The 23079-nt window shown below is 36.3% G+C and overlaps 3 protein-coding genes across 7 annotated transcripts in view; 1 reads left to right on the plus strand and 2 right to left on the minus strand.

Moving 5' to 3' along the window:
- Nucleotides 1–1840: 1840 nt before the first annotated feature.
- On the minus strand, nucleotides 1841–12557 carry dnajc4 (DnaJ (Hsp40) homolog, subfamily C, member 4). 3 transcript variants are annotated; one of them, XM_027135746.2, is made up of 8 exons: nucleotides 12333–12557; nucleotides 9921–9995; nucleotides 8881–9026; nucleotides 8384–8474; nucleotides 7009–7184; nucleotides 6749–6913; nucleotides 3548–3634; nucleotides 1841–2983 (listed from the first exon to the last, which is right to left on the minus strand). In XM_027135746.2, the coding sequence occupies exons 3-8, from the start codon at nucleotides 8985–8987 to the stop codon at nucleotides 2887–2889; spliced, it is 723 nt and encodes a 240-aa protein (XP_026991547.1). In that variant the 5' UTR covers nucleotides 8988–9026; nucleotides 9921–9995; nucleotides 12333–12557; the 3' UTR covers nucleotides 1841–2886. The 3 variants fall into 3 exon arrangements, with proteins under 3 accessions (XP_026991547.1, XP_026991546.1, XP_047658158.1); XM_027135745.2 differs by lacking the exon at nucleotides 9921–9995; XM_047802202.1 differs by lacking the exons at nucleotides 9921–9995; nucleotides 12333–12557 and having other exon boundaries at nucleotides 8881–9042.
- A 110-nt stretch (nucleotides 12558–12667) lies between these two features.
- tmco6 (transmembrane and coiled-coil domains 6) lies at nucleotides 12668–19956 on the minus strand. 3 transcript variants are annotated; one of them, XM_047802201.1, is made up of 13 exons: nucleotides 19818–19956; nucleotides 17858–17973; nucleotides 17498–17607; nucleotides 16520–16703; nucleotides 16319–16423; nucleotides 16120–16211; nucleotides 15469–15585; nucleotides 14759–14873; nucleotides 14447–14633; nucleotides 14130–14224; nucleotides 13795–13962; nucleotides 13098–13223; nucleotides 12668–12826 (listed from the first exon to the last, which is right to left on the minus strand). In XM_047802201.1, exons 2-12 carry the CDS (start codon nucleotides 17891–17893, stop codon nucleotides 13101–13103), a joined length of 1332 nt encoding a protein of 443 aa, XP_047658157.1. In that variant the 5' UTR covers nucleotides 17894–17973; nucleotides 19818–19956; the 3' UTR covers nucleotides 12668–12826; nucleotides 13098–13100. The 3 variants fall into 3 exon arrangements, with proteins under 3 accessions (XP_047658157.1, XP_047658156.1, XP_026991544.2); XM_047802200.1 differs by lacking the exon at nucleotides 19818–19956 and adding an exon at nucleotides 18069–18916 and having other exon boundaries at nucleotides 14759–14822; XM_027135743.2 differs by lacking the exon at nucleotides 19818–19956 and adding an exon at nucleotides 18069–18854.
- The window catches only part of LOC113636021 (serine/threonine-protein phosphatase 2A 55 kDa regulatory subunit B beta isoform), a 48820-nt gene continuing 45589 nt past the window's right edge, over nucleotides 19849–23079 (plus strand). The window contains exons 1-2 of the mRNA XM_027135882.2: nucleotides 19849–19990; nucleotides 20083–20160. Of these exons, the coding sequence (XP_026991683.1) occupies nucleotides 19984–19990; nucleotides 20083–20160 (85 nt within the window). The 5' untranslated portion in view covers nucleotides 19849–19983. The remainder of the gene's footprint in view (nucleotides 19991–20082; nucleotides 20161–23079) is intronic.

Consider the following 23079-nt stretch of genomic DNA (forward strand, 5'->3'; position numbering starts at 1 on the left):
TTAGCAGAACAAGGATATATTAGCATTTTCTTTAGATGAAACAAATAAATGAAGAACAAGAAAGGATCCGTTTTTAGGAAATTGTTAACACAAGTCTTATTTTATTCTTCTGGCAAAAAAGGCATTTACTCTATTGATGAGCTGCAGCAGTCCTTATTATAAAATCCAAGTAGTTTTGTTTAATTCTTTTTGCAATATATAGCTGTCATATTCCAATACTTCTGCATCCAACTGAAATGCTCAGTTTCAGAGGATCTGCATACACAGGGCCTATGAAAAAATTCTAAAGTTGAATTTTCCTTTCACAACAATCATATAAATATCAGATTTGAACCACAACACAAGACTGAAATAGCCCATCAGATTGTGGCCTAAATATGGCACATACTTTGTTATTTCTGAGCAGTATAAATGCAAAACTAATCGTTACAAATCAAATTTGGGCCAATATCAGATAGCAATCTGATGGGTAACCATGCAACTAATGACAATTCTCAGACTGGAATTCACAGGCAATTCCCTTTACTGCACATGTGCAGATTACTGCTGGCTCTTCTTCATATCCACACATCTCCTGGCAAATAGCCACAAAAGCTACACATCTGGTCTTTTTTGCCTTTTTGCCCTAATCGTGAGCATCTGATCAGTAATTAAAAAGATCTTAGTCAATTACTGGCTGTCTTTCTTTGTTTAAGTGGCCATGTCTAAGTTTCTTACCCCAGGCAATCACCCTGATTAACAACTCACCATAATTATATTCCCTGCTTCATATCTATAAGCACTGCATTATCAGAATTGTCAGTCATCACATCATCCGTATACGTTACACACACTACTGCTGCTGAATATTGTACAAAAGCATAATATTGCACAATACTGTTATTTGTACTACAATGCACTCTCACACTTTATGTACATAACTGATCAGTCATAAATTCTGTATTCATATTTAATACTCATACTGTCTATATTGTCTCACATCGGTTGTATTGTATTGTATTGTATTGTATAGTTTGTTTAGTATAGAATGTATAGTATAGTGTTATTTATTTCTGTGACTTTTGAGAGTCACAAACAGCTGGAACCAAATTCTTTGTGTGTGTCAACACACTTGGCCAATAAACCTGATTCTGATGGGAATTTTAACTGCTTATTAAAGGAAGAAAAAGGCATGTTACCAAAAAAGCAAGAACAAACATGTGAAATGTGAAAAATTTTCCCCTCAATTCTAAACTGTTGAAAGCAGAAAATAAAACAGTGCCTTATAATGGACTTTTCCTCATTGTTCTTGGTGCCAATTATAAGTGGGTTGCAACTATCTGGGACTATGACAGCTAATATATATGCTTCCTCCAGGATCTTTTCAGACTCTTCCATTCAGTATAAATAAGCACAGGCTGGTGTCGCTCTTGACAGGAGTGAGAGGAATGATTTTCCAGAGAATAGGGCCAATTACACCCCCAGATACAGACTGCTGTAACACAGCCAGGGTTTAAACTCACTATCTCCTGATAACAGGGCAAGAGCTTTTCCAATGTGCTACAATGGGAGCAATATAAGAAAATAATTTAGAGTAAGAGGTGCTTCTTATTTACCCTTCATATTTGGATTGTTAATTATGTGTGTGTATGAGGTTTTGGTGCAAAAAAAAACAAACAAAAAAATATTATGAAGCAAACAATAAAAAACAAAGAAAATAATCCCTGTGTAATAGTAATTGAATGAAATAATGAAATTACAGGAACTGTAGAAGAATCATTCATAATTGTCAAGAAAGCAACTGGATATCAGCACAGAGAACAGAATGGTACAAAAACATAACCTCATTATCATGATATCCTAATATCATGATAATGTTTAATTCATAATTGCAACAAAAAATGTCAAAGAGAAACATTACGCCACTTGCATCAATACTCAAACCCCAGTGAGCTAATGGGCTCACACAAGACTCTATTGATTTCACACAATTCCTTATAATCGTGAACAGTGTGAAACACCTGGTGATGACAGTCTCCTTCTTATTTGATACAGCTGCAGAAGACAGCATAACAGGAAACATAGTTATGTAGTCTGTAGTTCTACCATGACTGGAGGTGTCATGTGCAAAACAAGGGCAAAACAAAAGCCAAATGCACCAATCAGAATAAAGGCCATAATATTCAACCATATGTTCAGTAGGATGTACAATGTTAATCTGAAGTTTAAGTCTCAGATATCCAAAGCAATTAAGCTTCCAAAAATATTACTGATTTCTGTTTCTTTTTTCTTTTACAGAGAGAGCAGAATGTGATTTCTGATGAATCATGATAACCAATCCAGTTAACAGAGCAAACAATTTAGGAGGAAATTTATTTTCAGTTCTGCAACAAAGCCAGACCATCACTAAGGGTCCCTTAATTAATAAATACTGGTTCAAAAATTATGGCTTTGCTTGCTTAATATTGTCACAATCCTAAATACTAGCACCTTTGTTACTCCTTTAATCTGGCTTAGGCAATAAAATACCACACACACACACTGTTGTGTACAGTGCTTCGAACTTTTTTCCAAAAAACCATATCCAGGTGCGGTTAAAATCCCACCCAGGAAATCCAGACATGACAAGTGTCTGTATATACTATATGTCATGTAGTACAAGAGCTTGCTGTATTTGTAGCCATTTCTATACTGACCATTATTTGTAGCCCATACCTGAAAAAATATAAACCGTATACAACATGTGTTCATAAACATCTGACACTGAATATTATTATTATTACAATTTTTATTTGTTTTCAACCTAGACACATCTCAGTCCATCTCCTATAGCTTCTGTGCTACCTGGATGCACGCTCAGCTCCGGCAAATGACTCTACCAAGCCTCATGATGTCTATATGATATTTCTACTTCTCTTTGCCACTTGGACGAATCTTGTATCTCTCCAGAAATTCTGCATGTTTCTGTCTCAGGATCTCCTGTTGCTTCTTAAATCCGTTCACCCTGATTAAAACAGAACAATTCTATTAAAGTACTATTTAAACTGATACTTAAACATTTATATGAACATATTTTTACATTTATTTTATTGCAAATGTGAGTGATTTCTAACATTCTATTTATATGTACATCATAAAGCTGGTGAATTCACAAATCTGATTGGTCGGAAGGTGTTAATTGTTAAAAACATAGTTAAGCTTTGATGATGTTCTGACAGTAAGACAAACTAAAGGTTTATACATTATTGTTTCGATAGTAGCAGCTAATACAGGGAAACAGGGACTTGTATGACCAAAACTCCACATAACCAAGTTTTTGGTAAGAAGATATTTATGGAACAGAAGCTCTGAAAACAGAGTATGGTACTGTATGGTATTCTTAAGTAAATAAAAACAGCAACTGCTGGAAAAAGGCTGGGATAGTCGATGAATACAACTTATCAGGACATGGGGTGGTCAGAGTAACTCACATCAGGTTACATCACTTTACTAAAAGAGCATGCCACATAGGTGTTATTCCTTACACAAAACATTTACGTCTTCCAAATCTGTGTGTTGGTTATCATACCTGGCTCTTTCTTTGGACTCGTTATAGATTTTAGTGATGGCATTATCTTTTTTGTCCATGAAGTCATTATGTATTTCCTCCAGCTTTCTGCAAATAAATAAATAAATAAATAAATAAATAAACAAACAAATAAATAAGCAAATGAATGAATGAATAAATAAAGGAGTAACAATGTTGAAAAGACTTCACTTATTTACTTCATACACAGTCCAGAATAGAAACACTAACTAGACCTCATCAGTTATCCAATCTGTCAATCATGTGGCAGCAGCACAATGCATAAAACCGTGTGGATACAGGTCAAGGACTTCAGTTAACGTTCACATCAAACATCAGAATGTGGAAACTTTGATCTCAGAGACTGGTTCCTGATTGTTGGAACCAGATTTATGCAGGTTTAAGTATTTTAAACATTGCTGATCTCCTGGGATTTTCAAACACAACAGTCTCTAGAGTTTTTTTTTTTTTTTTTACAGATATTACAGGTAGCAATGCCTTGAGTGTGCTCGGAGAAGAATAGTCAGTCAGGTTCAACAGAAAGGCTCTAATAACTCAGATAAGGACTCCTTACAGCCATGGTGAGAAGAAAAGCATCTCAGCATGTTGTTTGACGCTTTCAAAAAAACCTTTGAACAGTGTTTTGAACTCATGGTATCTTAAGTATTTAACCTAGTAAACCAAAGTTAATATATCCAGTGACAGAGACTTAAGCACTTTTGTACGTCGCTTTGGATAAGGGCATCTGCCAAATGCTGTAAATGTATGTGCTAAAACAGCAGATCACCAGACAGATTTCCATTCCTGTTAGCCAAGAATAAGAATCTGAGGTACAGTTTGTAGAAACTCAATGAAACTGACAGTTAAGAATGGGAAAAAGACCAGGTAATGTAGCTCATGTGCCTCAAAATTCAAGTGGCAATAAGTAAGTATCTGAGTTACTATGGAGTTTCTGTCAGCTCAAAGCAGTCTGGCCATTCTCCACTGATCTCCCTTATCTAAAAAGCATTTCTGCCTGTAAAATTGCTGCTTACTGGATGTATTCTGTCTTTCACACCATTCTGTGTAAACTCTAAAGATTGCTGAGCATAAATATCCCAAGAGATCTGATAAACAGTTTCTGAAATAGTCAAACTATTCTGTCCGACACGATGACCAGGTCACGGTCAAAGTCACAAAAAACACATTTTTGATATGAACATTAACTAAAGCTCTTGATTAGGATTTGCTGTGTTGTACTGCTGGCATGACTGGCTGATTAAATAACTTCATGAATGAGCAGTTGCTACTATGTAGATATTGTTATTGGAAGGTTAACATGCCTTCTGCAATTTGCACTTTGTTTATTGACTACAAAATTGAGTTATTGTCAGTGAGTTTTGGCATTTAGAATGAGATCCGGACTCAAAATAGTTGCACATGTTGGTGCACACTGTCTCTGTCAGACATTTTATTAATTAACAGTTGAGGCACAAAGCGTGTATCTGGCGTACAGTACGTTTTTATTTTTTTTAACCGGTAAATGTGCCTGCCAGCGATGTAATGTCAGTCTGTGAAGCTCGGTCTCAGTCCAGGTGTAAAAACATTAAGCAGATTACAACAGGTATAAATAAATAAAAAACAGGAACCAGGAAACGACAGTGAACATACATTTGTGAGATTTATCTAGGCGCTCAAGCAAACTTACGGGGGGGAAAAAAGGCAAACTAAAAATTTATCACGTATTCTTTCAGCGAGTAACGTACAAGCGAAACATGTACAGAAACATGTCAAGGTCATCAAAATGTAAACACAAACTTTATATATTAAGAACTTTTAGTATAAATAAATCACCATTTACAATTAAGATTAAAAGATAGTTTAACCTTCTGCAACCACTGTTTCTGTTAGTGTATATATATATAAATGCTCATTTTTATTCTAAGGTAAACACATTTAGACCACGGTGCTTCTCCTGAATTCACAATTCTGATTCATTTTCCATAAGAATATCTCTTACTGTAGTTCAGCTATAAGAAAAAAGAAAAAAAAAAGGAAAAAAGAGAAGGCTGGTGAGTTAAAACAAAACAAATGCCATAATAGGAACTAACTTGGACATTCCACAATATTAAATGCAAATGTAATTGGATAAAAAACATGACAGGATGTTCTTTAATATGCAGAATCTAATAATTAAAGATTATAAAAAGAGAAACACCTTGTAATGGGTTGTTAAATAACCACACAACCACTTGTAAGCACATGCCCTATCATGTTGTATTACTTATTTAAAAACTGCAAACTGTTCTTAATGAAAGACACCAAAAGCTTTTTTTTTTAGTTTAATGCTTTAGCTGAATAAGATCCTACTGATCCTACCTAGCTTTTTTGCCCATGAAGTCATTATGTAGTTCCTCTAGCTTTCTAAAAAAGAGGCATGTTTTCCATATTGCAAGTTTCATTTCATCAGTTATTTACCTCATACCCAGTCCTTTAATAGGAACATCCAGACACTTAAAACAGCCCTATCATGCAGTGAAGCCTGTCACTCACCACATTCAGGATTAATCGATTGTTTATCAGAATAGCAAACAAAGCATTAGCATAGCAGATAAAACAGACATTCTTTCATTAGCACAAGCTAAAATGTGGCAAATCATGTTTGTTCAGAATTCCATTTTTAATTATGACTCTCTAGTGACATGTATAGCCAAAATGTGCCATTATAACCGCTTCCAACCATTTGATATTTTCTGTTGCATTGGGTCCCCTCACAGCCCACTCCCCCCACACATTCTTTTCAAACATATCTGCTCTAACTCTGCCAGATTGCTTGGCAAATATTTGCCCATTCTGCTTCACACATCTGTTCTAACTCTGCCAGATGTCACAAGCTCCCTTCAACACTGCAAAAAAAAATTGCATCTTGGCAAGTGGATATGCTTTGAATTGAGTCAAATTTAGCTCCAATTTTCTTATATATGATGAAATAATAAACCAAACCTAAAATTATTTAACCTATTTCTAGATAGTCCCACTCACCTCAACCTTGAAATGATCGTGTTCTATTGGCAGATTTTTTTTCTCATGAAAATAAAAATAGGCTCAATAATCTTATATTTGGTTTAATGTAATCTTATAAAAAAATGTAAAAAAATTTCACATTTAAGGGAACATTTGGCATTACTAGCAACACTAGAGTTGGGATTGTGTTTCTCGCATTACCTGAACCCAAAGTAATGAGCGCCGATACTCAGAAGCATGGCGACGATGCAGTAGCCCACCAGCCGCAGATTCTTCTTCCTCTTATTCTGCCAGTCATCCTCAGAGAAGTCCTGAGTACTCCGAAACTGCTCCCAGTAGTGCACGTTCTCAGTCGTCTCAGCATTGCTGGAAGAGAGAAGTACAGAGAAGAACAAAATCAGGAGTTCATTCACAAATCATATTTAAATGTGATACGTGGAGACCAGGTTTACAGGGGTTACCTGGGGTTGTGTGTGTATCTGGAGGAGGGTCTAAAACTCTGGTCGAAATGATGATATCTCATTCGGAGGTCATAGTCCTTCCTGGTGCCTTCTTTGCTCAACACCCGGTAAGCTTCATTTAGCTTAACAAACTGACTATGGAGGACCGGGTTTGACGGGTCACTGTCAGGGTGAAGCTAAATAAACAGAAATGCAGCTTTAATACATACAGTATGTTACACTTCAACAATAATACTGACATACAAATCAGTGCATGACTTGAAGAATGAGTTGAGCTACTTCAGAAACATCTAATTTTGCAGGACCCCTCTATCATATTTTCATCTATGCCCTCTTCATGTACAAAGTACCCTTATGTCTGCTTTAAACCCGCAGAGACCATGACCAACTCAAAGACAAATATAAACTCATCGGTCACCAAACATGCAAACTTCCTTCTCACATTCCCAAACTAGAGCTGTTAAGACAATACTAAACATCACTATACAGTGTATATATAGTATGCTTTTTAACATCCTTTGTAACTGCCTGAATGTTCTGTAAGAAATAAAAAAACAACACATATGTATATGTATATACATATGTGTTGTTGTTTTTTTCTTTCTAGTTTGATGATGGTTTCTTGCACAGCTGGGAAATCGGAAACTGCACTGCATTCATAATGCTCGGAACGAAGTATGCGCTAAGCATTTCACAGATGCAGCTGAAAAACAACTGACTTTCACAAACAGTCTCAACTGCAACCTTGTGTCCTTATATAACAGCATGTTTGACTCTGTCCTGTAGCCATAAATTATTGGATACGATCCAGATGCTACGTCTTCATTTGGGCCCAAATGAACCAAATTAATATGTAATACAATGCAATTTACTAGAATTAAAATATTTTAATCCTTAGCACAAATGGAAAATGTACACACATGAACATGTTCCACAAGGCAATCACAGAGACCACAACAATTTTGTGTGAGATAAACTTAAAGCTCCCTGCATGTACTGTACACAATGTAAGAAGTACAGAGAGAAATGGGATGCCTACGTCACTATAATGAAACAGACCCCTCTAGTGGTGAACAGTACTGTGGCTACCTGATGTACTTTAACAGCACAAAAACATACTGCCCTTGATAACCCTGACCTCGGTTCACTTGCAGCCAGAATGAAGCCACGACAGCAGTGGCCTGTTTTAGCTACAATGTCTGACCAATAAGAACACTGAAATATATTGCAAATTGGTAAATTAGACTAAATTTTTGAAATTTTTAAATAAACTTTTGAACCTCCTTTGTAACTGCCTGAATGTTTTGTACTGTAAGTTGTTCTGGATTAGAGCGTCTACCAAATGACTAACGGAAATGGAAATGTGAAGGAGAACCTTTTTGGACTTGTCAAAAAATGCATTCTTTATTTCATCCAGTGATGCATCGGCCTTAACCCCTAGAACATCGTAGTAACTTGCAGGTGACCTAAAGACAGTGGAAGAGTGCAAAAAGCAAAAAATGATTTTTTTTTTTCTTTAGATCATGTCTTTCTATATTTTTTTCTTCCGTTTTGTACTTGGATGTACAGTATTGGTATAGTGATCTTTTTAGACCCAGCAAACAGCTTGAGGATTTGCATCTGACTGAATTTCCCATGCCTGAAATACGACATAACCTAAACGTGTTGATGGTTTTGAATCAATCATCATTAAGTGGCTCTTTAATGAAGCCCAACAGCATGGATGACTGCTGATAAAGAGAACAGCTGTACTATTTAGACTACAGAATTTTCAGTAGGTAAATACAGACAACGGATAAACAAAATAAGTTTCAAATGTTTACACTGGCGCAAACTGTAATACGCAAATTATGCACAAGAATACAAACTTGCCTGTGAGTAGAAGAAAGTGACAGGAAGCGCTGTGGAAACTTAAAGAAGAACAGACAGTTGTGACAGAGCCGCAGTGGGGCCTCCATCTGCATCATGCTAACATTCATTCTGAGAACATGTATATCCACAGGAGAATCTGCAGAGAACTGAAGAAAGCATAAACTTCAATTATAACACACACACACACACACACACACACACACACACACAGTAATTAATCAAACATCATACTGTAAGTGACTGAGCCAGTCTTATCTATGATGGCTCATGAAGTCTAAAAGGGAATTCACAGCCCCTAATAGTATGTTCTAGTGCTATATAATTTACATCACTGATCTGATTGGCGACGACTGATGTCGTGACAGCCATGATTCAAATCATAGGTTTATGTTAAACCTTTCTAATACATTACCATTAGTACAGTAACAGTGAATTCACAGGGACTCTATAACAAGAGTAATTGTTGATAAGAGGACTTTCTGTAAAGAGTCATTTATTTCAGAGTACAGTTCATTCAGTGCTTTTGACTCTTTGGGACAGAGGTCATTTAGTTTCTCTGTTAACTTGACAAGCTTGAAAAAATGAACAGAAAGAAGAACAGAGGCAGGAACTAATTGTCCTGCAGATGTTCCAAATCATTTTGTACAAACTAAGCATAAAACATATAACAATTCTCCTTTGAGCTTTAATGATTGTTAAACATTTAAATGTCGGTGAAACAGAATCAGATTTGATTGCCAGGTACTGGAGAGTCTACGTGTGCAGTATTTTTTTCTTGGTCTGTTGGTGCACACAGTAGCAATAATAGAGAAAAAGCATAAATATACGAAACAGATGTTATAAAATAATAATGATAATGTGTATAAACATAGAGATTTACAACAAAAAAAAAACAACAACAAGCAATTGGATGTAAACAAGAATAGAGACATGAATTGTACACTAATGCAGGATGTGCAAAGAAATGTGGTATAAGCAGAATCTATCACTTCAAACTATCCTGTTATTGGAAAATAACCAACTGCAGGGTGGAAACATACCTGTGATGGATTAGATTAGCATCCAAACCAGGATATATTTTATGTATTAGTCCACAAACACAGTGTTCCTTGCATCTGGATGTACCAGAAAGATGCAAAAGCAGTTGTTTAGTGACTGAGAAAGCAAGCTAACTTTATACATCCAAAGCCATTTTCTAAGGATCCCAGCTGTAGAATAATCAGTACTTCTAAAATAATTATTGATCAGCATATAGTGGAGAGACTATTTACACATGTTTGTTCTGGCAAGGCTTCTGGGCCTGATGGTATTTCTGGGAGGCTACTGTAGTCGTGTTGTAAAGAACTAGCAGAAGCCTGGTGTCCCATCTACCAGAAGTCTGTAAACACACACAGTCCCCTCTATCTGGAAGAGTTCTGTTATTATCCCTGTCCCTAAAAAGGCTAGTTGTAAGGAGAATAATGATTATCGTCCAGTGGCATTGACCTCGATAGTAATGAAGTGTTTGGAGAAAATTATGATTAATTATGTAAAAACTGAGGTTAGTAGTGTTTTGGATTCATTTCAATTTGCATATAGGAGTAATAGAAGTGCTGATGATGCTGCTATAACCACCACACATTTAATAAATAGACATCTAGAGGATACTAGCTCATATGCTAGGCGTTGACTAGATTTTAGTTCAGCTTGCAGCCAACATGCTGCAACCACATCTTTTAACTAAGAGGTTAATGGACCTTAAAGTTCACCCTCTTATAATGAAATGGTATCACTCTTTTTTAACCAACCGTAGGCAGCAGGTTAGAGTTAATAGAACACTCTCTGAAAACTCTGAGTACTGGAGCCCCTCAGGGTTGTTTTAGTTCACCGGTGTTCACTCTGTATACGGATGAGTGCAGAAGGTGCAACCCCAATAATTATATTATCAAATTCTCAGATGATACTGCAATCTTAGGGTTATTAAAAAAAGGATGGAGACCTGTCTGAATATTTTTCAGAGATAAGAAGGTCTGGGAACTCGTGTGATAATCACTTAGTTTTAAATGTAGGTAAGACAAAGGAAATGATGTTTGATCCTAGAGGAGTGGGTGATCACAGGCCACTGAGCATCCACAATCAAAATGTAGCACAGGTCTCTCTTGGTGTCTTTTCTGATGATTCACTAACATTGCATACACGTGGATAATCTCTATAGTAAGATTGCATTTTTTACGTTGTCTGAGAGTTCATGGGGTTGATCAAAAAATTTATGGAAATATTTTACCAGACAGTAATTGAGAGTTTAATCAGATACTGTATCACAGTATGGTTTGGGAATCTATCTGTGCAATCGAGATCAAAGCTGATACGAATGATACATACTGCTTGGAAAATGATAGAAGTGTGTACGAACATGCCACTATAAGACACGCTGAGAGGATTGTCTGAGATTTTTTCCCATGTTTTAAATACAGAGTATGAGTTGTTGCCTTCTGGCAGGAGGTTCAGAGTTCCTCGCTGCAGATTATATAGATTTAAACTCTTTTATCCCAGTGTCTGTGAAGTTGTTAAATAGAGGAATTATAGAGTTGTAATTTTATGTATTCAATAGTCTGCGTATTTTGTGAACTGTATTTGTTTAATGTGTGTACTGTATGGCTGCAGCATGGGTGATGGCCCAAGACAAATTTTCCTAATGGGGACAATAAAAGTTTACCTTACCTTTCCTTACCTTATATTCACAATGCTGGACAATTCTAATGTCACACAGTGACAAGTAGTTCAACTGAACTTTTCATCTTTGTATGTAAATGTATTGTTTGTTACCAAATTAATGTAAAGTTAAAATCCATTTTAACAAATGTGACAATTCCACTGAGAATTTGTATCTAACAACCCTAAATATCGTGATATATCGCCACAGCCACTTGTAACTCACTCAAGAGGATGTACATAACAAGCTAATTTGGTTAGCAAACATTTCTCAAACACATTTTCAGTACAAAGCCATTCGTACTGAGTGATTATAAAACAGCTCATGAGGAAATGAACAAAACATTTTGTCTGTAAAGCTACTAGAGTTACCGAGTTAATATTAAGTTATGTTGTTTAAAATTTAGCCGAAAACGAAGGCGTTGACTAGCCAAATTGATTGACAAAGTTGTCGTTTTTAACAAACGACAGCATAAAAGTCTGTTATTGATATGAATACAACTATTATTGACTTTTTCTAGCTTCCCAGGCTAACACTACTGACCAAAACAAATCAGTATGGAACGATTAAAGTGAAGTAAAATAAGTTGGTCTAGCAGCAGCAAGCTGTTAGCTTAGTGATTAGCAACTAGCAAGGTTGTATTATTTATATATATATATATATATATATATATATATATATATATATATATATATATATATATATATATATATATATCTTTTTTTTAGGTTGTGTATTATATCCAGCAACAGAAACCTACCAGTGTTACAGAGCTCTTCCTGTCAGTGTCAGAGCAGCAGAAGAAACCGAGCGGTCAGTGTTTCAGACTGTAAACATGTCGATTGGTGTTGAGTTTCTCATTTAAGTGGTTAGTGAATCCTCTGTTTTTCAGGATTAAACCTGACCATTCTGTTTGTTCTACAGTTTGATCCTGTAACTTTCCATTTATTATTTGTTTACAGATTGTACACAACGTCATTCCAAAATAAAAGTCCTCAGCGAAAATGATTCCCCCATCTCCCTCCTCCTCTTCCTCCGTATTACCTATTTACAACAGCAATATGAACTTTACACACAGTATACGTACCAATAAAATAATTTAAAAAAATACTTTATTTACAAAATGTTTTGTTGACAAAATACTTTCGTAAGATTTAGTACAATAATACAATAGTAAACATGTTAAAAAATGATTGTCTTTCTTTAAAAATCTAAAGAGTGCAGGTCCTGTCTGTCCTCACAGTCATGAGGGATCTGTAAAATACATTTAAAAATTGAATATAGACAACTGCTTTGGTAAAACCCACAAAGACACATCTGCAACACATAAGGACTGACCAGACACGGAGTACAACATTGTTGAGAGTCAACATATACATTTTACAATGAGCCAATATCAGTTTGCTATCTGGTTATGCATTTAGCGGAGTTTTAACAGTGAAAAATAGCCTTTTGGACAAAAGCAGAAACAATGAACCGATCTCTATACAGTACTATTATCACAGTACTAAATGGCTGTACTAACCATTTAGCGAGCATGAAGGTAGTGGTCTAAGATGTAAGATGCCCGAAGACGTTGCTCATCTTCATTGTTATATTGAATTGCTTCCAATAGAGGAATGCCATCCAGCCTGATAAACTCTTCAGCTACCTGCATTAAAAACATAACAGACAGCACTGATACCCTGGCTTGTGGACATGTGACAGTTATTAAAAGAAAGCAAGCAAAATTAAATAATACGATGAGAGGAATAAAGCACAGCAGGCAAAAAGTTTTTGGTCCAAAGCAAGACTTAAGAGTCGGTGCGACTTTCTCTGAAATCTACACTTAATAAGAACAAATCATAGCAGTGGAACTAGACCTTTAATCCTATGACTGCCTGACCAATTTGGCCCTTATCCGTTCCCAAAAATTATTAGATTTTCTAATAAACTTACCTGTTTCTATTTTTCGTTGTTCAGTGAGTTTTGGGTCCGTCTACCTACAACAGCAACTTTATTGAATTGATCAATCCCCATTTGGACCAAGTGTGAAAAATCCATTAACACATTTGCTACAGTATACAATGTTGAAACATATATCTACTGTATAATATATGTTTGGGACCAGATGCTTTATGTTCTGTTTTGTTGTTCGAGTTTGTGGTTGTAGAAGTCAAAAGTGCCCTCAGTTCATTTTGTGTGTGTGTGTGTGTGTGTGTGTGTGTGTGTGTGTTTCTCACCTGTGGGCTATTAGCTATGAGCAAATGCAGCACCTCCAGGCTCAGTGTTACTATGCCTGGATCAGCCATTTTGAGTGTGGCACAAAGGACAGAGAGTAGACCTGCTTGCATCAGCTGAATACAGTATCCTGGACCACTGTGAGCAATGTTACCCAGAATTCTTAACACCTGGTAATAGAGACGAACTCCAAAATAAATGTCTGACAAAATAATGTGTCTTAATACAGTATAAATGACATGATCAGTGATTAGACATTCAGATGCAGCAGAATGGTTACATTAATCTATGATACAAGTCTGTATACAGTGTGTGTCTTGCGCACTTGCTCTCTCACCATGGTATTGATTCCATTCGCAAAGGGTAAAAGCTGGAGAAGAGATGGTACCATCTTCAAGAACAGTACAGCTGAACAAAACATCGGTGAACCCGCTGCAACCAAAAAGTGGGCACAGAATGATATTTTAAGAATTGCCAATATAAAACTTGTTAAATATTTACAATAATATGAGGAAATTTCCCCATTGTGGGACGAATAAATGTATACCTTATCACATCTGACTTTAAACTATAAGTGAAGATCATATTTTTATTGTCTCATGATTCAATTCCTGTGGCCACGTCCATGATCATGGTATTTGCTGGTGGTATTACCTGTGAGATTGTTCAGGACCCACAGGCTCTCCCTGCTCAGTGCACAGTGGGAGGTTAAGTAAGTCTGGCTGAACACACACAGAGCAGCTAAGAGACGGACATCCTCTTTTCCCACTGTGCATCCTGCAGCCTCGCACACCCCGCTGGCAAGCATGTTACCCAGGCAGCGCAGCAAGGGCCAGATCAGCTACAAGGCAAAGATAGACTTTAGACAGTCTTTCTTACAGACTACAAAAGCTTGATAATGTGTTTACGAATGAGAAATGTACACGTTTAGAAACTGCTTTACTGCGTAGAGCTTTTTCAACTCACCAATTCCATACCATCATTAGTGCTTACTTCAGCAACAGCCCCTCCTAGTGTAATCAGCAGGTTACTGCACTGTGAAAGGAGTCCTTCAGTTATCAAGGTAGAGGCATCATTAGTACTGCAAAAACAAATGGATAACATGAACCACAAACACACTCAGTGTGGCTGTAATAATGAAGGAATGCAACTAGAAAAGATTCATTGTTTAGCTGTGTATAAAAGAGCTGTGGTCAAGCACCGGTTAATCAATGGATGATAGAGCAAAAGGAAGTGAGTTGTAAGGATCATGCACCGGTGCTGTGTGTGTGTGTGTGTGTGTGTGTGTGTTTAAAACCCTGAAAAAATTAAGGGCATTTTGAATTCCTGCCTTTGGCTTTCCTAAACCTTCCAAACATGCCACAAGGCCAAAGGAGAAACTCAATCTAATCATTTTTGTTACTTAAATTTCAGAATAGGTCAGAATTATAATAATGAATCAACTGGCAATTTCTGAAAGATAAGTACAAGAATACTGATAGCAGTGTTGTAGGAAATAAAACATGAAAAGATGTTTTCATGCATAAGTTTGTACAACTATAAGTAACATCATAATTTATATATTATAAATTTATACATTAGAGAAAAAAATAAAAACAGAGTTTGTTGGTGAATTTATATTGTGAGAAACAGGCTTGTAGTTTAAGGAAAAAAAAAAAAAGAAAAAAAAGCCATACCGTGATACTATGTAATGTAAACACCAGGCACATTCGATTGCAGCTCCCATACCAAACTCTGGATCTGGAGTCAGAAGCGAAATTAAATAAGGGACGAAACCAGAGGACATGACCATCCTGAAAAAAATATGATTATTACGATTATGTGTCTTATTATTAATATTAATACATATAAATATTAAATATTTATATAAATATATATATATATATATATATATATATATATATATATATATATATATATATATATATATATATATATAAATATTATATTTATAAATATTAAATATAAATATAATAAATATTAATTCAAAGACTAAACTTAAACTTGATGAACAAATACTTTCAGAAGTACAAGTGACTAACAAATGAGGAAATAGTCACAGTTGGTTTATTGCACAAGGTTTTTGGTTGGGGATATTAGAAACCTTTAGCATCATTTACTGAGCAAGAGGCTAGGGGCATGTGTATGTTTAGTGTCTACCTTTTTACAGTTATGAAACAAAAACAAGAGAACATAGAAAATACAGATGATTTTCAGCTTTGGGGTGAAATATAAACCATATATAAACCATAATTTCACTTACAAAATATAGAAGAAAATGATATAAACCAAATTTGCTAACATTAGGTTTAATTTTCGTAACTCACGGGATAACTTTGTCTGCAGCATCTTTATCCTGAAGCAGCTGTGACAATGTAAAGCCCACTGCCTCCATCACTGCCAGCTTACATCTTTGATTCTAAGCATGTTTTAGAAAGTTAAGAAAGCATACAAAACATGGTCTTTCTGAAGAGCTCAAAAATTAAAAAGTGATGGATAGCTGAACAGGCTCTCATCAGACGTTACCTGGATGCAGTTAGCCAGAGCAGGCACTATCCCCTGGACCAGCAGCTTCTCTTTTACTACAGCACCCTCTGGCCACAGATTGCCTAATGTGTACAGGCAAAGCTCCTGTGCAGGCACGTTATACATACACATACACAGAAAAGTGAAAACCATATACATCATATCAAAGTCAAAATCGTTCTGAGAATGACATTCACTAACTGTCAGTTTGGCACTTGGGCTGGACAGATATGTGAGAAGATACGGGGTTGCAGACAAGCATGACTGGCCCACACCAGGGTGAGGAGAGTTGGACAGCTCATAAAGACACCTCACTGCCTCCAGCTGGCACTGAGCATTGTGTCCGCTGAGCTGACCAACCAGCACATACATGCTGTTCTCCTTCCTAGAGAGAGAGAGAGAGAGAATACATAAAATGATGGAGGACAATTTTAGAAAGTATAAATACATATAATTTTATGAGCAGATGACAGCTTTAAAAAAAAAAAAAGAAGAACAAATAAATTAGCTAGTGCCTAAAATGTATGCTCTGTATTCTTTAAAAAGATTCTTATATGATGGTTATAAAGAGACCATAGAGGATAATTAAAATAAAATGGCATGTTTCTCTGCAAAAACCTGCCGAAAATTGTGGGAATAATTGCCAAAAATGACAAAAAGTTGACACAAAGGACTGCAGTGTATAGGGTACATATAAACAGTACTTTTCAGATTTAAAAACAGATTAAATTCATTCGTATTGATAAAAATGGGTACACGAGTATGCAGTATATATACTTAATGTGATGTGATTTATTTCCTTTTGAGAGAAACCATCATTTAAATTGCTATAAATGTAATCATGGCTGAGTTACAAAGGGAAACAGATTTCTGATCAGTAAATCTGGTACTCAATAAGTAATAGAAAAAGTCCAGATTTTCCAGTGTGAAAAGTTTTTCCAGGCCACCATTCATATTCAGACTAACACAGTGTTGTTTTTTGTCACCACATATGTGCCTCTTATTATTATTACTATTATTAACTACATCAAATGGCTTTTTAACAACCTTTATAGCACAATACTGTACTGTTCTGTCAAGTCCACTCATGGAAACAAATCTTATTCTGCTCACCAATCACGTACATCAACATTTCTGTGCATCTGAGTCAAATTATGTAAGTAATACAATCAATAATACTTAGTGAAGATGGGGTGAGTCTGAGGGTCTCTTAGTGCCTTTCTCAGCATCACCAGATGAGCAGCTTTCTCTTCTCCACCATGCTGCACATTGTGCAACATCTCTCGAATCTGCACACACACACACACACACACACACACACACACACACACACACACACACACACACCATTAGTTTTTCAACACAACATATTAAAGCACAGCAACCAATTTACATTATGATGAGAAGACAATAGTTTAATGAATTCATCCTTTTTGTGCTTCATATGGATTATAGAATAAATACCTGATTCACATGGATGACTTATAAGGTGCTTTGGATAAATGTGAATAAATAGAAATGTGATGTGAATGCAGTTACCTGGTCTTGAGAAAAAGGAGTACAGTTTGTTTCCATCAGGTCATTTTCCTGCTCCTCATCATTTAACAGAAGCCTTTTACTGACCAGCTGTCTGTCTCTCCTGGTCTGTCTCAGGACTACGGACAGGTTGAGGGGAGAGACAGAAGAACAAAATGTGTCTCTCATTAATATTCAAAAATAACGCAAACCATCACAAATGTCAAAAACGAACCTTTTTCATGTTCTCTTCTCTTCTCTTTAAACTCCTCCAAATCTTTTACAGAGACACTCGATTTGTGTCGCACTGTTTTCAGTCGCCACATAATTCACACGTTATTACCTGCGGACCCACGTGCTTTTAGACGCAAATTCTGGTTAGTTAGTTAGTTAGTTAGTTAGTTAGTTGGTTAGTTAGTCTCTGCACTTTGCAGAGCAAGAACCATGCTGACAGGACGCACTAAACTGCTGCAACAGGAAATTACATATGCGATTTCAAAATTAAAGTCCAAAACGACCTTTAATATGTTTGGTGCAATTTGGATATATGGAAAAATATGAAGCATTTATAAATTACAGGGTTTTTTTTTTGTTTTTTTTTACAGAGGATACAGTTCACTAATCCATATTCCATGCTCATAGTGATTCTCTAATGATGAAGTTCATCATGATGATGGTCACAAATCATAAAAAATTATGAATAGCCTACTACTACATTTGTGTACATGAAAAAGACATATACTGTACAACTGAGCTTTACCTACTGTTATGCTTTTGTAAAATGATCAATTGTATCATTAAGACCATTTTCCCACTCTAACACTTGTACTTTTACTGTTGTTGCCAACCCACCTGCATCCACCTCTATGTTCTGAGATGCTTTTCTGCTCACCACAGCTGTAGCTCAAACTAGTCATTATTCCTGACCGCTCTCACTAACAAGGTGTGTCTGCCTGCAGATCTGCTGCTCACTGGATGTTTCCTGATTTTATTTGTATACTCTACAAACTGTTGTACAGACAATACTAATTCAGCTGTTGCTAAAATACTCAAAACATCCTGTGTGGCAGCAACTTTTGCCATTACCAAAGTTACTGTGATCATATTATTTACCCATTCTGATATTTGAAGGTGAAAATGAACACTTTAGACTGAAAAACTGCATGAAGGATCAAAGGGTGCAGGCGTTCCTGTAAAGATGGTGAATGTGTATAAGCTACACACTGTGTGTGTGTGTGTGTGTGTGTGTGTGTGTGTGTGTGTGTGTGTGTGTGTGTGTGTGTGTGTGTGTGTGAGAGAGAGAGAGAGAGAGAGAGAGAGAGAGAGAGAGAGAGAGAGAGAGAGAGAGAGAGTGGGGGGGTGCGTTTTATTTAAAATCGACAGAATTATACAATTGTAATGCAAAATAACAAAAAATATTAATATATTCTATAGTAATTACATATTACATCAAAATTGAATATATTTATACACGTACTCTGTGCATACATACTATACTATAATAATTTATCCATATCCACCATTTGTCACCGTCTTGACACAAATAGATTAAGAACACATTAGCTCTGTAAGAACGTTGCTGATTCAATATTATTTGTGTTGTGGCTCAAAATCAACAATGACACAAAGATGATTTTGTGCGTGTGTGTGTGTGTGTGTGTGTGTGTGTGTGTGTGTGTGTGTGTGTGTGTGTGTGTGTGTGTGTGTGTGTGTGTGTGTGTGTGTATCATCAGAGTTACATACCATAACATTGGTGATATTTTAAGCATCGTTTCTCAAACAAGAGTTTCGAAAAGCATGAGTATGAAACGGAAGGAACACGAAAAGTCTCAGTAATAATAAAGATAAGAGCTAAAAGAAAAAGTAAACACCGAATTAGAAGCGACAGCGGATCAGACGAAACGGAGCAGCTTCCTGATCAGAAGCAGAAATAATTTCCGTGTATTCAGTACGCACAGGGGATCATACAGCTTATATTACTTACAGAAAACTTCAGGGAGGAAAACACCTTGATATCAACCCCTGTGTTTGGGGATTAGTATGAACGCAAATCTGTCTGACGTGGAGCAGCGCACATCCATCATTCCTTCATGTCCTCCATCATTTTCTTGAGCGCTGGAGTACTGTAAACAGTAAGGAATCAGAACACCATGCTAGGTAGGACACATCCAGATGTGCAGGTAATGAAATGTTTATAGAATTTCTTACTGGTACTGACTAGGATTTGTCTCCTGCTCTGAATAATCGAGGACGCGGAGGCAGTGCAGAGGAGAGATGCTGGTGCTTTGCTCAAGTTAAGGGTCCGACTGAAGTAAACGCAGCTGAAGGTAAGAACAGACTCTTATCTCTCAACTCCTTTACACCTGTGCACTGAAACTATACTAAAAAATGTCCAACATGATGAATATGGATTACGTCTACTACACCCACTTTGATACAAATGATGACATTTGAAATGAAATGATCAAATTAAATCTGCTTTTAATTCACTTTCTCAAATGAACCCTCAAATTTATTTCTACATGCACCTAAAGTATCTTTAGGTATGAGATAGGGATTTGTCTTTACTGTATTCAAGAACTGCTTCTGATAGTGCTCCCCAAAATCAGTATTGAACACATCCAATGCATCTATAACACAAGTGCTGACATTTGAAAATAAATGTAGAATATTTTATTTGTACCCAAGAAGTTTGCACACTGGGGAAATGGTGGTTTTGTGGTTTGCATTTTTGTGCGTACCCTGTGCGTACTACGCTTTCCTCCCCAGTCCCAAAACATGCATTTAGGTTGACTGGTATCTCTAAATGATCCATGATGTGAGAGCAACAGGTAACCCACCTGATGCATGTTCAATATTGGACATGCCTGAGTGTCAAAAAATTATATGTGATGACAACTCTGTAGTATAAATTTGTATGCATACTATATATTTGTTTATAAATTATGCCAAATTGACTCTATCAATAATTTCTAGCTAACCGATAATCATTAAGCTCTATATAACTTAATCTTTGTCAGTCTATAATTAGAAATCCTGGTGGCTCATAAATATTCATTGAGGTTTTAGTGCTTCCTTTAAAAAGCCAGTGCAAGCTCCCAACAGTGAGTCAGGCAGTGAGGAGGAGTGTGTGAGTGAGTGAGTGAGTGAGTGTGTGTGTGTGTGTGTGTGTGTGTGTGTGTGTGTGTGTGTGTGTGTGTGAGAGAGAGAGAGAGAGAGAGAGAGAGAGAGAGAGAGAGAGAGAGAGAGAGAGAGAGAGAGAGAGAGAGAGAGAGAGAGAGAGGAAGTCAACTCTTTGATATGCTGATGCTCAGGGGAGGAGAGCAGATGGCACCTGTTCACAAAGCTTATACCCACTCTCTCAGCACCCCAGTAGTTCTTCTCACTTAATTTCTATTGCAATATGTGGTTTATGGGTCATTAAATGTATCTTCTATGGAGGCAAAACTGTTGTTTTATGCTTGATGGAAACTGAAGTTAAAAAAAATAACATCAGCAGAACCTGTTTTTAAGGGATGTGTGAAGGGATGCTTTAAAATAGCTATCCCCTTTTCTATCTAATTAAGCTTCATATAATCATGTGCTATCATATTTAATGGGTTTTAGTACATTTTCCTAAGTAATGTAATCACATATGGAAAAAATGACCTCTTTCCAGTTAAGTTGTATAGCCATTTTTCTTAACCAAATAAATATAAGCAACCTGCTTATATTTCTGCTTTTCAAACAGAAATCCTGTTTAAGTCCAAAGTAAAAAAACAAGTAAAAGCATGAATGGAACAGTAAGACTGCATTGAACTCTATCCATTATCTTTAGTTTTACTACTTCTGTGCTGTTATCTGGAGTTATTATTGATTAGTGGTGGTGCTAATATCATGGAAAAATGGTTGCTTGAGGCACAAAAATAAGGGTCAAAATTGTTAGATTTGCCAATATATTTTATTTTAACCTGTCCTTTACTTACCGCAATGTAAAAACAATGTCAAATAGCTTCTAAATATTTAAATTCAGCTACTTAGTTCAGCTATTTTGACATTGACTAGCTCTGCTAGATTATCGAAGCAGACTACCCTAAAAAGTCACTTTTTTCTTTTGTTATCCTATCAGCATGCATAGTACTGCATAATGAAGTACAGAAATACAGCATAAACAATAGCTTTGGGGTGACAGTTTGGGTTTCTTTCATTATGGGGAAGAGTGTGTCCTCCTAAATATCTATGGTACAACAACATCACTGCTTATAACACACTTTTACTTCAGATTTTATGAAAGTTGTGTTATTTTTTAAATTACATAGTCCTCTAAAATTATAGCATACCTGTGGTCCAAGATGGCAGCGATCAAATTTCAGTTGATTGCTGTTTTGCACAATACTTTACTTCATGTAACTGCTGCTACAGTCATATGCAAAAGTTTAGAAACCCCTGACAATTTCCATGATTTTCATTTATAAATATTTGGGTGTGTGGATCAGCATTTTCATTTTGATCTGTCAAATAACTGTAGGACACAGGAATATTTCAGTAGTGAAATGAGGTTTATTGGATTAACAGAAAATGCACAATATGCATCAAAATGAAATTAGACAGGTGCATAAATTTGGGCACCCCAACAGTGCCCAAAAAAAAACAACAAAAAAAAACATTTAGTAGAGCCTTCTTTAGCAGAAATAACAGCCTCTAGAAGCTTCCTATAGCCTGTAATGGGTGTCTGGATTCTGAATTAATGTATTTTGGACCATTCCTCCTTACAAAACATGATGGTTGTCAAGCATGGAAAGCCCGCTTCAAATCACCCCACAGTTTTTCAATGATATTCAAGTCTGGGGACTGGGATGGCCATTCCAAAACATTGTACTCGTTCCTCTGCATCAATGCCAGAGTAGATTTTGAGCAGTGTTTTGGGTCGTGGTCTTGTTGAAATATCCAGCCCCGGCATACAGTAACTTCAACTTTGTGACTGATTCCTCAACATTATTCTCAAGAATCTGCTGATATTGAGTGGAATCCATGCGACACTCAACTTTAACCAGATTCCCAGTATCGGCACTGTAACTTTGCATATTTTGTTTCATCACTCCACAGCACCTTATTCCAAAATGAAGCTGGCTTGTCCAAACGTGCGTTTGCATACCTCAAGCGACTCTGTGGTGTGTGTGCAGAAAATTCTTCTTTCGCATGACTCTCCTGTACAACTTCACCTTGTGCAAAGTGCGCTGAATTGTTGAACGATGCACAATGACACC

Source organism: Tachysurus fulvidraco, chromosome 17 (assembly GCF_022655615.1).
Source record: "Tachysurus fulvidraco isolate hzauxx_2018 chromosome 17, HZAU_PFXX_2.0, whole genome shotgun sequence".
NCBI classification, from domain to species: Eukaryota; Metazoa; Chordata; class Actinopteri; order Siluriformes; family Bagridae; genus Tachysurus; species Tachysurus fulvidraco.

Bases quoted from the DNA above. Each gene is read 5' to 3' on its own strand.
- dnajc4 (XM_027135745.2), bottom strand. From the start codon at position 8,987: ATGAATGTTAGCATGATGCAGATGGAGGCCCCACTGCGGCTCTGTCAC. The intron at 8,475-8,880 runs GCAAGTTTGTAT...CACTGTCTTTAG, and splicing joins TCACTTTCTTCTACTCACAG to GTCACCTGCAAGTTACTACG. The intron at 6,914-7,008 runs GTAACCCCTGTA...TCTCTCTTCCAG, and splicing joins AGATACACACACAACCCCAG to CAATGCTGAGACGACTGAGA.
- tmco6 (XM_027135743.2), bottom strand. From the start codon at position 18,159: ATGTGGCGACTGAAAACAGTGCGACACAAATCGAGTGTCTCTGTAAAA. The intron at 16,704-17,497 runs GTATTATTGATT...CTCTCTCTCTAG, and splicing joins ACTCACCCCATCTTCACTAA to GAAGGAGAACAGCATGTATG. The intron at 15,586-16,119 runs GTGAGTTACGAA...TATTTTTTTCAG, and splicing joins GCTGCAGACAAAGTTATCCC to GATGGTCATGTCCTCTGGTT.